This window comes from Carya illinoinensis, chromosome 3, assembly GCF_018687715.1.
Source record: "Carya illinoinensis cultivar Pawnee chromosome 3, C.illinoinensisPawnee_v1, whole genome shotgun sequence".
Classification (NCBI taxonomy): Eukaryota; Viridiplantae; Streptophyta; class Magnoliopsida; order Fagales; family Juglandaceae; genus Carya; species Carya illinoinensis.
This window is the reverse complement of record NC_056754.1, coordinates 46475408-46493438: the sequence shown is the minus strand read 5'-3', so window position 1 is coordinate 46493438 and position 18031 is coordinate 46475408. Positions and strand designations below refer to the sequence as shown.

Sequence of the window (18031 nt, the reverse complement as noted above, 5' to 3'; positions counted from 1 at the left end):
ATCTTGATTCAAATCCTTTTTTATTGGGTAAAAGATGCCTATTCATTATATTTATTGTGGGATTGAGACCTCAATCTAGTTTGGAGTTTCAGTTTGAAACTCCATAATAGATTAAGTTAGGTGTTCGAATTGAACTCCTAACCTAAATTAGGGTTTTGGATTGAAATTCTAAATCATCTATTAAAATCAAATCAAAATCGAAGATTTGAAAATAAACAAAAATCACAATCAACAATCAAAATGGTAGCTAACAATCTAACTCCAAAGCATCAAAAATACAAATCCATCCTCCATTGATCATGTAAGACAATCAAGAATGTCCATGCATTTTTGGATTTTGAATTACTTACAAGTTACAATGGAGACGACGGAGATGCGGCGACACTAAAAGAAGCAATGACGATAGAGTGAGACAGAAATGTGATTTGAGAGAGAGAGAGAATGTTTTTATCTTAAAATAAAATGATGCCGTTTCATTTAATAAATTTATTAAATAATATGTAAATTTATATATTTATATATAAATTTGGAGGTGTAGTGCCCCACCTGTCCCAGTCCTCCTAGGGGCCCTCATACCCACCCGTTTGCTCACCTTATGTGGGGGGACTGCCACGCTTGCCTCAAGCCTGTGCGGTTGGGTCAGGCGGATTGGGTGCGGGTACCCAACCCCTACTTATTGTAAAGATGTTAAACATTTCTCTTTTTGGAAAAGGAAATGTTAAACATACAATTTTTTATTTTTTATTTTTTTATCATCCTTTATATAATTATGTTCATATTTTTATAAAATAATTTATTAAAAATAACATCATTTTGTAAAAATACCCTAACTTCAAACGTGATTAAATAAAAAATTATAAAAAAGATTTTACATCTACCGTTACTCTCGCTTGGAAATACTTCAGTTCGAACTTCTTTACCAAGCTCAAACAAAAGGGGACGAAGTCAAAAACTATACAAGAAAAGGAGAGAAACGAAAGGGTCGTCCCGAGCCCAATTGCCGTTGTCTGTTTCTCCACCGGCATTCCTTTCCTTCAATCGCCTATCTCACTCTTATTTTATGGGCATCTCTAGTAGGAACTTGTTTTTCAATTTGATTACTCTTTTCAGTTTCCACCATCTGTGATTTCACTGTTTAGTTATCTAGAGTGTGTGCGTGTGTGTGGATTTATTCGCTTCTGGTAGCAACTGAACTGAACCATGATATTGCAAACCGTTTGTTTGTTTGTTTGTTTTTTTTTTGTGTCTCTTCTATGCTCCATTTCTCGTTGTGTTTTTATAGTCCTTTACTTTGTTTTGAAGTAAGTTGCTTATGGAGCTCGTGATAATTTGATTTGGCCGATGCCAAACTAGACATACCGGTTGTGGGCGACATCTAGGCGGCTCGTTTTGGCAACAGATACAATCTGTTTCGACAATGGAAAATGTAAGTTAACATGTTGGTATTTTTTGATAAATAATATTTATTAGTAACGTTTTTGTTTAAGAGATTATTACCGTTACTTCCTTAATTCAGTTTTTATTTCTCTTCTTTTGGATGCATGTACGTATATAGAAGGTGATATTATAGCCGTTTGCCAACTTATAGTCTTTAGCCGTTGGTGTGTTAAAGCTCATTAAAATATCCGTTGGTGTTGGCTGATTTATTCTTTCAGTTTAGAGTTTTAATGTTGGCATTTTATTTCTTTCATTCAATTGTCATTCCCTTGAAAAACATTCTTCGCATACATGTCAACTTTTTGCTTAAATTGAAGTCAGATTGGCGTCATGTGTGGCGGTTAATTTTTCTAGAATTATTTTTCGACGTGCCAAAGTAGAGTTTTTTCTTTTGAGAAAAAAAAAGAGACAGTTAAAAGTGTGAATATTTTGGAGAGATTTTACGGACAATAGAAATGTGTTCTTTGAGTGAAGCTTTGAGCTCAACTGCTTGTGCAGAGTTGGTTTGGGTTATACGACAATTAGTTGAGCTGTTATATCTTGGAGGAGTTAAGTCAAGAAGAGTTCTGCTGCATCAGTTGATCTGAGACTTTGTACACAGTAGAGGGCTTGAATCTCCTTAAAGAAAGCGAGATTTCCGTGCCTCAGTCCAAACTGGCTTCGTTTTAATTTTAACTTTATTGTAATTTTTATTACATTATTGTAATTTCACCAACATAACGTAACTCAAACCTATATACTGCTGTTAGTTCCCCCCAGCCCCCCAGAGATAATTTATTTATTCAAGCGTGTATCTGCGATATTGTGGGCGATCAATTGGTTTTTTTGGTGATAATTGCTTTGCTAGTTTCAGCACGCATGTGACTGAGTTGTTGCTGAAAAAGTAATTTTGAATTTTGGCACAGGAGGAACATAATGTCGGGAGTGTGAAGTGACAGTTAGAAAAATGTTTAAAGCAGCACTCGAGTCAACGGTGCCTAATGAGCCAGATGTAGAGACTTTGGTTCCTGCTTGCACTGCAAATTTTGGTGATTACCAGTGGTATGGCACTCATCTGCGTATGAGAAATATAGGCGAATTGTATTTATGGAATTGCCCGAGTGTTAGAAATGCATTTAAATGTTGGCTTCAGGTTTCCTATGGTGTTTTTTTGGTGCTAATTAGGGACTTTTATCTTCGTTGCAGTAATAATGCAATGGGCCTATGGTCTAAAATAAAAGGAAAGCAAAATGAGTTGAAGGGTCCTCTATCTGTTGGACAGGTATTGACATTTACAACTATGTTCTAATCTCTGTTAGACTTTAATTTAATAGTATTGGATAATTATCTCTACTTATCTTAATTTTTATTTAATTTTTAGGCCATAATCCAAAACCTTCCTCAATCTGAAATGATAGAATCATGCTCTGTTGCTGGGCCAGGATTTGTGAATGCTGTATTATCAAAAGACTGGATGGCTAAGGTGCCCACATGTTTTAACATTTTTTTGGCTGTAATTGGAACTTATCTGTGTTTTTTTTTTTTCTTGTGAGAAGGAACTTCTCTTTTACCTTTTGTAATCACGATCATCTCCAAAAAAGGAAACACATAAAGTAAGAGAAGGATTTAGACTATTGTAATGGATATAACCAATTTTTGTGGTTGGTTAAAGGTAAATATTGCTGCTGCAGAGTCTTCAAAAAATGTTAGTTGATGGTATCGGCACATGGGCACCACGGCTTCCAATCAAAAGAGCCATTGTTGATTTTTCTTCTCCTAAATGTAGCAAAGGAAATGCATGTAGGCCATTTAAGGTCTACTATTATTGGGGATAAGCTTGCCCGTATGCTTGAGTTTTCAAATGTTGAAGTTCTTCGGCGAAATCATGTTGGTGACTGGGGGACACAGGTATTTTTATTATAAATAATGTACATTTATTACATAGTAGCTGTTTATGTTTAATAATGGATCAAGTTATGATTATAGTTTCTTGCTCTATGCACATAATCTCATTGATTCTTGTTTCTTGGTCAAATCCATTCACTTGTAGTGGACCTCAAAAGCAAAATGATTTCTTGACAGAAATTGTCAAATAAAACTTCTCTTCCAAGTTTGCCATCATCTAACATACTATAGGTCTTCCTAATTTGATAAAGGTAGTGTCACACCCCAGATTCTAGGGTTTTTATTTTGGAAACCAGGGTGCCCTTTATCTAGAGGGTTTCTATTTATAGGAAGTTCTTTGATATGGATGTCAAAATATTCCTTGTATTTTTTTGTTAATTTTGGTAAATCAGTAAAACTAATTTGTATTAGAAAAATAGGGGAAAGTTATTTTAAAAAAGAGAGTAAGGACTGCCCGAGGAGGCAGTAAGCTGCCAGGAGTCTTTTTTCTGGAAAAACCAAATCTGTTTAGGGGAAAATTGATCTGGTTGAAGTGGAGTTGACCCCATGTATAGGTCTAAGCTGGATGGGAATCCTAGAAATCTTAAAACAGATTAGGAGAACTAGAAACACCAATTTTTATGCAGGCTTTTTCCTCCAAGGCAGGGGCGGCCCGGTATAAAATAAGGCATAAGGCGAAAATTGAAGATGAGGCTTTTTTATTTTTAATATAATAATAGAAATTAATTAATTATATTATATATGTAAGCTTTTAAAATTTATATAAAGTTAAAAATACTTTTAACTACTTAAATATGATACACTTACTATTATAACAGCATCAAAACTCTAATAAACAATAAAGCTTAACATCTTGACAATCTCAAGAAGAGACTAAATTCATCACAATGGCCAAGTAGTGTGATCATGTCCTTTCCTTTCAACATAAAATGTTGCATTTTTCCTCAAATGAATTCCAAGTTATATGTTATGATACAAGCCTTTCTTGTAAGCCCATTTTACATATGTGATGCATATGCTACATATATATGTGTGTGTGTGTGTGTGTGTGTGTTATGAAAGCTAAGTGAATGTTTATGATTTGAGAAATTTTGAAAGGGCTCATGTTATAAAGTTATGAGAAAGTAAATAATGAAAGGAAAGAAAGAACTATAATGTATGAATGCGTGAATATTAAATGTTTGTAGAGGATATGATGGTACCGAAGTTGGAGGGGTGGATGTTCAAGCCACTGAGAAGTTGTAGTCCATCAGGGTGTTTTACATCCAAGAGGAGAAGCAGTACCTTGATCTCCTTTTGCAATTTTTTAATGAAGTTTTATTTTTTTATAAAAAGGGGCAGAGATAAATTTTTATTTATTTTTTCCTCTTGATGATGTGCATGTGATGTTAAATGTGTTTAAAAATGTTTTAAGGAAATACAAGGCGAAAACAGTTAGAGTTTGATGCTATTCACATATTTGACTGATTCTTATTTTTATGTTTTATAATGTCCCAGGTAAGATGAGGACGAGTCTGTGGGCCAGAGTAAGTAGAGGACACTTATTGATCTAGTGAAGACTGAAATAAGCGTTTATAATGCAGGCTTAGGATTTTGATTAGACTTATTTATGATATTATGTTTCTTCCCTCAAGATTAGATATATTTCATCTGTTACATATATTCTTTTGAGATGTTAAAATTTATAGAACTCTTTATTACCTGATGTTATGGAAAGTAGTTAAGTAACACTCCTAATCCTGGCAGGAGGGCATGTTATAAGCATAATTTGATGCTTTTGTTTGCCGCCTCCATGTTGTCACTTAGGTAACCTCATAATGAAATCCACCTTCTAGATTGCTTGTAAACATTGGATCCAACACTTGTCTACTTCAGAGACTAGGTAACTCATATTCTTTGTGCAAGTCTGAATGCTGTGTTGTTTATGGTTGATGTCAACTTCATCCATAATGAAATGGATGTTGTGAATTTATAATATCTTGAACTGAGTTATTCTATATCAAAGGTAAATATCCCCCATTTTCATTTATTCCAGTAACATACATTGCAGCATTGTGGAAAATGGTTCCTGTTTCCATTGTATGGTGTATTTAGGGAAACATATAATATAATTTTTACGACTGTGAACAGACAACGGAGGATTCAAGACTTTCTTTTTCAATACTCATTTGGACAGCTTCTATAGACTTTCATGGGCTCAATTTACATCATTTTCTTGTATCTGTTTCTCTTACTATATAGGTCTCTCTCTTGTATACAACTTGTGTATTTGGAGAGTGACCTTTGCATTTTTTTAATGAAATTTTCATTGTTTATCAAAAAACTATTGTAGCAGTACCACTACCATATAGCTCAAAGTTTTCCTTTGTGTTTTGCAGTTTGTCATGTTGATTGAATTCCTCTTCGAAAATTTTTCAAACTGGGAAGATGCTAATGAAACAGCTGTCAGGGATCTGCAGGTAAGTGAAAGCATTAAGATTGTTTGGGGTCTTGATGGATCTTTTATTCTTCCTTTTCTAACCTAAAGTTTCACTTTGGGTCACAAATTACAATTTGAACCAAACAAGTGCGAGTAAACAGTGATGAATTCATTCATGCTCCAGTATATAAGATGCGCTCTTGATAAAAGGTGGCCACACATGTTAATATTTTAATCCCAGAAAGGAAGCTGCAGAACTCAGATTTTGACAAAATTTGTTTATGTAGTCACCATCACAGAGTTGCTCTTTATGCTCTTCTTTCTTAGTAAAGTAGCAAATCTTTAGGATGGGTTACATTTGAATAAGCTATCTTATAATTATTCTTCTTCTAAAAGGTGATATTAGGGAGTTAATGAGGTCAAACCAAATTGTTTTGTTTGGAAATGTGCTTTGTTAAGCACTGAAGTCAGTTCATGCAAATTTAAATTGTGCGTGAAGATGCTTGAAGGGCGCATTCTTTTTAATATGATAGGGCATTTCCACCATGTGATTCTTATGCTTTGATGCATGTATAGTGAAATTTTATCACACGTTCTACAAAATGAGATTTAAGTTATGGATCTTGATTCTAACCTGAATGATACTTTTATAGGCATTCTATAAGGCATCAAAACAGAGATTTGGCAGTGATCGTGAATTTAAGGAGAAGGCACAAAAGGCAGTGGTTCGACTACAGGTGATTTATTCACATTTGAACTTAAGCACTGAAGTTGATCTCTCAGACAATGCAATACCTTCAAATATTTTAATAATTAAATTTTTAGGGTTCATAATATCTGCCGAATTTCAACTTTTGACAGGCTGGTGAAGCAAAGTATCATGGTGCATGGGCGCAGATTTGTGACATCTGTCGGAATGAGTATAATAGGGTTTATCAATGCCTTGGAGTTCATTGAGAGGAAAAGGTATGCAAATTTTCGCATAGAAAATTATAAACTTTTGGTTTCTCCTACATTGTACTCATCAAATGGGAAATTTTTGGAAACTTGCATGATGTGACCTGACTATTGCATTTTGGAAACTTCTGCCTTGAGTTTTGGTCAATTTTACTAATAAGCTTTATTCTAGATTAGGTCTGCAGGTCCTTAAAATAGACAATGCAAATTTAAAATAGATATGAATTCTAGACGTAACAGAATTGAATACACTGTGAGGGTTGAAGTGCCCAGAATTATCTTATGCTAAATAAGATATATGTTTGATTTCACTTTTTTTTTTGGTCTTATGGTGGAGGGTGGAGAGGATAAAGGGTTTGTGGAAGTTGAAGTTATGTTGTTAGTGCAACGTGAGCTTTACAAACAGAGTTGCTGTACCTGAAGTGCCTTTCCAGTATTCAACATTGCATATGCGATGACATACTTGCTATGTTGAGTTATTTCACAGCACATTACCTCTTTATATTAATGTTGCAATTGAATAAATTCACAATTAGGAAATTATCAATTTTGAAAGTTGCATGAAATACAGATGGAACCTTCCTTCATATGGACTACAAGGATCTTAGTTATGATATTTATGCCAAGTTTCTGAAAAGTTGGCAACATAAGGATATGCATACTCACACATATATATGTTCTTGCTGGCAGGGGGAAAGCTTCTACAATCCATATATCCCTGACGTTTTGAAGGAATTGACTAGTAAAAATTTAGTTGAGGACAGTTAGGGTGCTCGTGTGATCTTTATTGAAGGGTTCAATATACCTCTTATTGTTGGTTAGTTTTTTTTTTTGCTACTATCATTTTAGTTTTAATTTGATATTGATTTTGATGATTACTTAGCTTTATGATCTTTTAGACGTTCTTATGGATGTATTTCTTCTTCCCCATTCCTTTGCTGTTGGATTTGTATGATTTAGTTTATTTTTTCAAAAAATAGTACTGGCGTTAGAATTGCCATAATCATCTAATAGTGGCTTGATGATCTCCAATAATTTGCATCTTTGTGAGCATGTGGAGCTTGTGTGCATGTAAGCCATTTGTTCTTGGAAGCTGTGCAACTTTTTGGTAATCGCACAACCAATGCTCATTGGATGGGATATGGTATATTTGTTGATATCTAACATGGATTGATGGCTGGCATAATGGAGTTTTGCTAACTTCCTGAGCATTTAAATTGGAGTTTTGGATAGTTTATAGTTTGGAATATTGGCATATCTGGTTGTTCAGCTAGATGCTTTTAAAAAAGTTGTCTTCTTTAAATAATGTTTTTTGGAAAGTTGAGATAAATTCACATTCCTGTAAATGAAAATGAAAAGTGGCATCTTTTCAACTCCATTTGCAATGATTATTTTAAATTGCAGGCTCCCCACTCCCTTGCCCCTCTCTTACTAACCCCTGTTATGCTAATATCTTTGCATTGATACTGGTCAATGGCTGACCATTATCAATGAATTGATTACAGTGTAAAGGTATGTGAGGGTCTCTCTCACTAACATGTTCATTTGAGATGAGGATGCTAGTTTTATGTTCATTGTAATTATTTATAGAGTTTGTAATACCATTTGACTGCTGAGTAGCTGGTGGGGAGTGATAATAAGATCACTCTTTTTGACAGTGCTGCTTGCAATGCATAGGTATCGCCTTAGTGAAGAGAAAGCTGAGTGGATTATATATCTCACCGACATTGGCCAGCAACAGCACTTTGATATGGTGTTTAGGGTATGTGTCCAAAGCCATATCTTTTATCACTTTGTCATTCATTCATGTTGTTCGCCACATCATCTAAGTTTTCTTCGGACGCTTTTGCTTCTATATTTCAGGCTGCCAAACGTGCGGGTTGGCTTCCAGCTGAGGATAACACATACCCTAAGGTTACCCATGTGGGTTTTGGTCTTGTTCTTGGAGAAGATGGGAAGCACTTTCGAACTTGAAACACTGAAGTTGTTCAATTAGTTGACTTACTTGATGAAGCCAAGAGTCGCAGTAAAACAGCCCTTATTGATCGTGGTATGATACTAAATGACTTATCTTTTGTTTTATTTGTCACAAGTGTGGTTCTCTGATTTTTCTTTTTGTAATAACGTATATGACACCTTCTAATTTACAGTTCTTAGATCTAGGATCCTTGATGTGCTTATTTCCTTTCCTTATACCAATTATGTAAGTTTAAAAACTTCAGAAGCCTGTAAATATTTCTTCCATCTTGATTAGGTAAGGATGTAGAATGGACTGAAGAGGAGCTTGAGCAAACTGCCGAGGCAGTTGGTTATGGTGCTGTTAAGTAATTTACTTATACCCGTACATCTACATCAATAATATTCGTAAAAAGTGTTTTAAGTACTTGCAGAATTAGTATGGCCTGCAAGTAACAATTGTAAGACATCAAATATCTTGCTGTCTTATGATGTTGGGGCATCCTGCTGGCACTTATCCAATTCAAACAATGCGCTTTTTAGATGATCCCTATATAATTAGGGGGCTATAGAATCTTTCCCAGAGCAATGGTTATATCGAATTTTAGTTGATCTCTAATACTGGGGTATCATTATTATGCTTATTTTTATAGCTAGGGGATACCAAGGGCCCGTTTGAATACTTAGAATATCTCCGTATATCTGTGATTAGTAGTGAAATTGTTTGAGTTAAAATGTTTTATTGAGTTTTGGGAAAGGAGAGAAAAAAGTTCAAATAAAAATGTTATAAAATTTTAAAATTGTTTTAATATAATTTTTTAATAATATTTTTGTTTTGAAATTTGAAAAAGTAGTATTGTTTTTTGTGTTTTGTTTGGGAAAAAATTGTAATGAGGTAATGATTAGATAAAAAAGTTGAAGATTGGAAATTGAAAGTATTTTGTGTTTGAGTGATGTTTAGAAAGGAAATATCTGAGAACATCTGAGAATACTTGAAAACAATTGTGTTGCCAAACGGACCCTAAGTGAAATAGATCGTGCCATTTACGTTTTTGTTGAAAGTGAAAGATTTTCATTCTTCCTGAAAAATTTTAAGTCAATGAGTCATCCAACAATTTTCTGTTGCACCATTGGGAACATTATGCTTAAAAAAGTGATGGTTTAATTCCTGGATTTTCTATTTTACTGGAATGAACATGCTTTCCCCTTTCTGAGTGTTAGTGCTCAGATATTCTTTTAAATGGTCTTGGCAGGTATGCTGATTTTAAGAACAACAGATTGACCAATTACACCTTTAATTTTGATCAGATGTTAAATGATAAGGTGCATCTACCATTCACTAATTTTTGTTGTGCAGATTCTCTGAAGCTAAGCCATGAAGCTATTAATTTATTGGATCATTTTTAGGTTACAGAATCCTTTTGCCTATGCCTACTCATATTTACATTACTGCTCTTTTATTGATTTTATGAATCACCTTCAGAGTCTGGCTATGAAGCGGAGTACTTTTTCAGCATTGGCGAATTTCATGTGTACTCTCTATGTACTTGAATAGCGTCCATGTTGCTTTCTAATAAAATTTCCCATGTAAAAAAATGAAGCAGATTACTATAGTTTTTTCCCCAAACAATTACTGCTAGTTATTATTAGTTTTTCTTGTCTGTTTTCTCTCTCCCATGCACGCTTTAGTTCTGAGCATTTGCAGTTGCTACTTTATTTTTGTTCCTGAATTCACTTACATTTGTTCCTGAATTCCCTAAACTTGATATGTACAGGGCAATACTGCTGTATACTTGCTGTATTCTCATGCTCGAATCTGTTCAATCATCAGAAAATCTGGTAAAAACATTGAGGACTTAAAGAATGTAAGTTCTCTTTCTACTTCAAGCAGTACTTGTACCCAAAGATTTTATGTTGTGCTTGCATATGTTCACAATTAAGTTTCGCTTGCCTCTAGCTTCACCTGAATTAATGTCACTCTGGAGTGAACTTTGACTGGACCTGTGAAGGTATATAGTCTGTAATCCTGAATGCCCGTATAATTTTGCTATAACTTCCACTCATGACTGTGATAAAAAGTTCTCTACAGCAGTGCTTCTTGCCACTTTTTTCTGCTTGTTATTCTCTACCTCTCCCCCAACCCTTCTCTACCCCTTTCAAATTTCATTTGCATATTTCTTGATAAGTGACAGAGGGTTGTCACCTTGACACATGGTGAGCATACACGAGAGAATTCCAATGTCATTTACATACAAAATTTGACTTCTTTTTTAGCCAGATTTAGATTTTTGACTTGTGTTTTGCACATGGAAGTGGTGTCTTCATGTTGATAATTAGTTAATCAACTAGTTGAAGTCTAATGCTGCTTTTTGGTTCTTTTATCTCCATTTGATTGAGATAGACTGGGGCAATAATGTTGGATCATGTGGATGAGCGTGCGCTGGGGCTTCATCTGCTACAATTTTCTGAGGTAAGATTTGCATCAGAAGAACTTGTCTCTCATACTTCTTGACCTTAAAATTCATGTTACTATATTAGCTGCCATGATGCGTGGATCTGACTGCCGTAAATGCCATTCCACTTTTCAGATTGTTGAGGAGGCCTGCACCAATCTACTGCCAAACGTGTTCTGTGAATACCTCTATAATTTGTCAGAAAACTTCATAAAATTCTATTCCAACTGTCAGGTATAGTCCACATACGTTCAATCCACTGCTTTTTATTTTATGTTGTATTTGATTAAGCAGCACCAAAGGGGGGTTGGGGTGAAGCAGCCAACTAGCTTCCCGAATTTGTTTGGTCTATCTTTCTTTTTCTTGATTTTCCATTCACAGGGATGGCATAATCAAGTTCCTATTTCTAGGGAGACGCATCAAAAGATACAAAAGTGAGTTAGGGAATATTAACATGAAAACTCTCCGATTAACTTTGTTATAACGAAACTTGGTTAGGTCGTTGGTTCAGCTGCAGAAACAAGCAGACTCTTACAGTGCGAAGCTACTGCAACTGTGATGAGAAAATGCTTTTATCTCCTTGGAAAGTACCCGTATACAAGATATGATCATGTATTAAATGGTTTAATACACATTTAAAGTAAGCTGTCATTCAACGAGTACATAGTAAGGATTGCATTAAACATATTTACTCGTATAATAGATCCTTAAGGGCATGGCTTTGTTTTCTTTTTATGTTTTTTGTTCGTATTGCCTGAACCGAGTACTCACCCTGTGAGGTCATCCAAAGATAAAAAGGCCTTTGCCATTGCGTCGTTTTAACTACATTTTGTATAGTATTGGATCGTATTGTGTTTGCAGGAGAATGAGTAAAACATCCAGGCCGAATGCCTCCGGCTATCGTTAATGTATACGGTCTTGATCTTCAGCAAAGCGGATGACATTCAAATATATAAAACAAATTATTTATATGAGTAAGTAGTCTCTACTCTCTAATATATGTAGCAAAAAAAAAAAAATGAAAAATAAAAGCCTTGTCTTGATAAATTGCATGAATATTAGCTTTGGAGCAACTGCCGGTGGTATTTAGTTTTGCCTGTACCTCGGGATGAAAATCAAGATACAAATTGCTTGATGAAAAAAAAAAAAAAAAAGGAACGGAGAAATAGACACAATGATTGGGCTAGTCGATGTCACAGCCGTATGCGATGTTTTCCGGCCACCGGCTACTTGGGTTAGACGATGCCACCCATCCAATTTTGTTATTGATTAACTGAAAATCTTAAAGACGAGAATGCTGGTCTCATTTTTTTATTTTTTATTTTAGTGTTACACTTGTTGTAATGAGGTGTTAATGGTTATTTTATGTTAATGAAATGCTTGCTTGGAAAATAAAAATTAAAAAAAAAAAATAGGACAAAATGGTTGTTCTGTACGAAGTCTCAAAACCCACGTGTCCTAAGTAGAGAGTTTAGAAGAGATGGCTGTTGAACTATTATCAGAGAATGGTTGCTTTGAAGGATGTCCATGACACTTACAAGGAGTCTTCTTGCTGCAGTGGAGATGGTGGAACTGTAGTCAACTGACTAGATCACTGGAGAGGAGCTGAACAATGTCAAACAGTGGTGGTGCGCAATGATTGGCGCTCAAGAGACGAGATGGATAGGAAGACGTGGGTTTCGTAGAGCTGTTGAACGGTGAGAGTACGTGAGATAATTCATATGCGCCCATGACGGCGCATGGAGAGAACGGCCGAAAATGGAGGCGGGGGTGGATTGGATTGGAGAGCAAGAAAAACCATGGCGGAAGCAAAATGAGAGAAAATAGAAAGGAGAGGTGACGAGAGGAGAATTCATGAGTTGTGGACATGTTGGTCTTTGCCATAGCTTGATCAGTATTTGCAAAATTATATGACATCTAAGTTGATTGAAATTCATCAAGGAGAGTAGGCTTTCTAAAATTTAATTGAATATCCAAAGTGAGCATCGAGTTCCATTCTTTCTAACCAAAAAACAAAAAAGAAAAAGTAGTACTCACTGAAGATTGCATAATTTCTTCCAATGAGTATGCAGAACATAAGCCAGTTGTCAAACCTCTCGTGGTTTGCATATCAAAAATTCTTTTTGTGCATGGAATGAAGGCCTAAAACCACCAAACAAACCACCTCTTTTAGCCAAAGAAGATAACAAAGATCCTCTTGAAACCTTCTTTGATATGATGGCCTTAGGGGGAGTGCATGACTTCAGTTTCTTTCTCTGTGATGCCCCCCTCTTTGAAAGATCTTCTAAGCTTTTCACACTCGCTAGAGATGTAAAAGACTCGGACTTCCCTTGATAATGCTTAGAGAGTCCTCTCCTGTACCAAAAAAACACAATCCAATCAGACTTTAAAACCCATACGATATATCTAAATCAACCAAAAGAAAGATTTTTTCTTTGAAATGTTAACACGAGTCATTAATAGTAAGTTGTATAGATTTTCTTACTTTACGGGTAGATGGACCATGATTTCAGATAATTCATATAGAGGCCCATTTGTTAGCGATGAGGATGATGATGAATATGAAGTTGAAGAGGAAGCATCCTCTACCAATTCAGATGAAGAGGACGATGCAACAGAGTTTGTGGAAGTTGTTGAGGATTCGATGGATGTTGTAACGCAAATACCATCACCACCTTCCATGACAAGCCAACTTTGGTGCCAAGCTCCATTGACACCAATTTCCTTCAAATCTTGATCACCAAATACAGAATTTGCTTGTTCACCCATATTTTCTCGAAGAATAACCTAGTTTTGGAAACTTGCTATATGGTCTCCTAGGAAGCATTTGTGTATATATACATACATACATATATATATATATATATATATATATTATATGCATATTACATGCTTGATAGCATATAAGTTCATTAATGAAGAATGTGATAAGATTGAATAATTTATTGAATTGAAAATGTTACCTTCCAAAAACGCTTTATCCTAAAAGTTGTCATTATCATCACCTTACGGTCTAAAGTTATTGCTTTCCCATGCTACTAGAAAGAGGATAAGGTCTGTTGAAGACATCCATCCATGTCTGGGTCACCCTTTTGTTGTTGTGTTGTGTTGTTACTGAGGTCAACATCTAGGATAATTTGCCTCATAAAGCCATGACAAATTTGAATATTTCAATGTTTCAAGGCATCTTTCATCTTTTAAAAAAGGAACAAAAGGCAATATAATAGTTATGGGGGGCCATGGCCAAGCATAGCACAAGGTTTTACCAAGGTGGAATCCCTCTAGATCTAATAGAAATTGTTTAATAAGTTTAGAGGAAAATTCATGGTGGATATTACTCTGTTTTTTCTCCCCCAAACCTTACCTTCCTTAGAAAGGGAAAAAAAAAAATTATCCTAACAGGTTCCGTCTCAACAGTTCACTTTGTCCTCCCATTTTCACCGTTTTGAAGCGTAGCTCTCTGCCCCTGTGGGTAATAGTATATTCTTTGATTCCTTGACCCAGGAAGCTCCCTCCTAGAAATTTTAAAGTAAAATTCTATACACTATATCACCATCTACTTTCATCCCATTACGTAAGATAAAACATATTTATCACTATTAGATAATTATTATAAAACTTTCGAAAGAAGAGAGAAAAAGATAGAACTCAGAGAGGTTATGAAACTTATAAATTTCTTAAAGGATTCAATGATATATATAGGAGTACAAAGGGGACTATGCTTTTGACGACTAGTACTATGCATTTGGCAGCTAGCTCACTATGTTAGCACTATGCACTATGCATTTTGACGGCTAGCTCACTATACTAGTACTATGCACTATGCATTTGACGGCTAGTTCAAGGTGGTCATACAATTTATTTTACAACAATGTTATTTTACAACACTCTCCCTTTGGATGACCACATATAAAGAATATGCCTCATTAAAACCTTGCCAAGGAAAAACCCTGTGGGAAAAAAACCAATGGCGAAGGAAAAAGAGTACAATATTCATGTGTACCGTAAAATGCTTTAAGATTGCCTTATTAAAACCTTGCAAAGGAAAACCCAGTGGGATAAAACCTTAGCGAAGGAAAAAGAGTACAATCAGCATAAGTCTTCAAGACATTACTCCCCCTGAAAAGTGCATAATAAAAATGTCTTCAAGTCTCTGCATTCCAATATTCTGCACAATCTTCTTAAATGTTACAGTTGGTAATGCTTTTGTGAATAAATCTGCCAGATTATCACTTGATCGTATCTGCTTGATTTTAATTTCACATTTCTCTTGAAGTTCATGAGTATAAAAGAATTTAGGTGAAATATGTTTGGTTTTACCACCTTTGATATATCTTCCTCTAATTTGAGTAATACAAGCAGCATTATCTTCGTATAAAGTTGTTGGACTATCATTAATCACTGGAAGACCACACTTTTATTGAATATGTTGGATCATTGATCTTAGCCAAATGCATTCTCGACTTGCTTCATGAATTGCAATGATCTTTGAGTGATTTGAAGAGGTAGCAGATAGTGTTTGTTTGACAGATCTCCATGATATAGCAGAATTTCCATAAGTAAATACATATCCAGTTTCAGATCTACCTCTATGTGGATCTGAAAAATAACCTGCATCTGCATATCCAACTAATTGTGGACTTGAACCATGTTAATAAAATAATCCCATATCAACCGTATCTCGAAGGTATCGAAAGATATGTTTAATGACATTCCAATGTCTTCGAGTTGGTGCGAAACTATATCTTACAAGTAAATTAACTGAAAATGCAATATTAGGCCGAATGTAATTTGCAACATACATCAGGGCTCCAATTACACTGAGATAAGGTATTTTAGGACTAAGAATTTATTCATTGTCTTCACAAGGACGAAATGGATCCTTCTGCACATCAAGTGATCGAACAACCATTGGAGTACTCAGGGGATGAGCTTTGTCCATGTAAAAGTGTTTCAAGACTTTCTCTGTATAATTTGATTGATGAATGAGAATTCCATTTGGCAAATGCTCGAGCTGCAGGCCGAGACAAAATTTCGTTTTGCCAAGATCCTTCATTTCAAATTCATTCTTTAAATATGTAGCGGTTCTTCTGATCTCTTCAGGAGTTCCAACAAGATTTAGATCATCAACATAAACCGCAATAATAACAAATCCGGAGTCTGATTTCTTAATAAAAACACATGGGCATATTGGATTATTCTCAAATCCTTCTTTCAATAGATATTCGCTAAGACGTTTATACCACATGCATCCGGATTGCTTTAATCCATATAAAGATCTTTGAAGCTTAATAGAATACATACTTCTGGATGTATTCAGATTAGAAGTTTCAGGCATTTTACATCCTCCAGGGATTTTCATATATGTTATGATCTAATGATCCATATAAATATGTAGTGACCACATCCATCAACTGCATATCTAATCTTTTTATAACTGCCAAACTGATCAAATATCTGAATGTGATTGCATCCATAACAGGAGAGTATGTTTCCTCATAATCAATCCTCGGTTTCTACAAGAAACCTTGTCAACAAGTCATGCTTTATATTGTACAATTTCATTGCTTTCATTACGCTTACGTATAAATATCCATTTATATCCAACAGGCATTACACCCTTTGGTGTTTGTACAATTGGTCCAAAGACCTCTCGCTTTGCTAGCGAGTTTAATTCAGCTTCAATAGTTGATTTCCATTTTGGCCAGTCATTTCTACGTCGACATTTTTCGACAGTTCTTGGCTCAATTTCTTCATTACTTCTGGTAATGTCAAGAGCCATTTTATATGAAAATATGTTGTCGACAACAGTTTTATTTCTATTTAAAATTTCTCCTGTACTCATGAAATGTATCAAGATCTCGTTATTTTCAGGTACCTGTCCCTCTTTAAGGGAAGACATTTCATGAAATACCTCTTTAGGAGGTTCTTTCTCAGGAGATTTACTCTCTTCAGGAGCATCAATTACTCTTATGGCCTGTATTGGTATGGACTCTTCAGGAGTACCAAATTCATTTTGTATTTTCCTCTTCCGAGAAATTTTGTCCTTAGCACCAATAGGCTGTCCACGCTTCAGGCGTATCTTAGACTCGCCTATTGCTGTTTTGGCAACTTATCCTTTAGATACTGCAATCCTTGCTGGAATATTAACAGCAGGAATATATGATTTTACCACACCTTTAGTGTCAGTAAATACATCCGGTAATTGGTTTGCAACACTTTGCAAATGAATAATCTTTTGAACCTCTAGATTGCATTCTTTTGTATGAGGATCAAATTGGGAAAGAGCTTTATTTTTTCAAGTAATTTCCTGTCGTGCTTTAGGCACCGACTTCTCATTACCCAATATTGGAAAAAATGGATTCGTCAAAATGACAATCCTCAAAACGTGCGTTAAACATATCCCCTTTAAGAGGCTCAAGGTATCTGATAATAGATGGAGAATCAAACCCAACATATATCCAAAGTTTACGTTGAGGGCTCATCTTTGTACGTTGTGGAGGTGTAATTGGAACATATACAGTACATCCAAAAATACGAAGATGAGAAATATTTAGTTGCTGACCAAATGCAAGCTGTAATGGTGAATATTTGTGATATGCTGATGGCCTAACTCGAATTAATGCTGCTGCATGAATTATAGCATGTCCCCAAGCAGAAATAGGAAGATTTGATTTCATGAGTAAAGGTCTAGCGATTAGCTGAAGCCTTTTAATCAATGATTCAGCTAAACCATTTTGAGTGTATGTGTGGGCAACTGGATGTTCAACATCTATTCCTATTGACATGCAATAATTACCAAAAGCTTGAGATGTAAATTCTCCTGCGTTATCCAATCGAATGGTTTTAATTGGATAGTTAGAGAATTATGCTCGTAGCTTAATTATTTGTGCAAGAAGTTTAGCAAATGCAACATTTCTAGTGG

General features: G+C 35.1%; 1 protein-coding gene and 1 pseudogene across 1 annotated transcript; one reads left to right on the top strand and one right to left on the bottom strand.

The window, feature by feature from the left end:
• The first annotated feature begins 873 nt into the window (after positions 1–873).
• On the top strand, positions 874–11835 carry LOC122304436 (annotated as a pseudogene).
• A 1222-nt stretch (positions 11836–13057) lies between these two features.
• On the bottom strand, positions 13058–14010 carry LOC122304437. Its single transcript, XM_043116716.1, has 2 exons — positions 13592–14010; positions 13058–13461 (listed from the first exon to the last, which is right to left on the bottom strand). Exons 1-2 carry the CDS (start codon positions 13873–13875, stop codon positions 13194–13196), a joined length of 552 nt encoding a protein of 183 aa, XP_042972650.1. The 5' UTR covers positions 13876–14010; the 3' UTR covers positions 13058–13193.
• Between the last annotated feature and the right edge of the window lie 4021 nt (positions 14011–18031).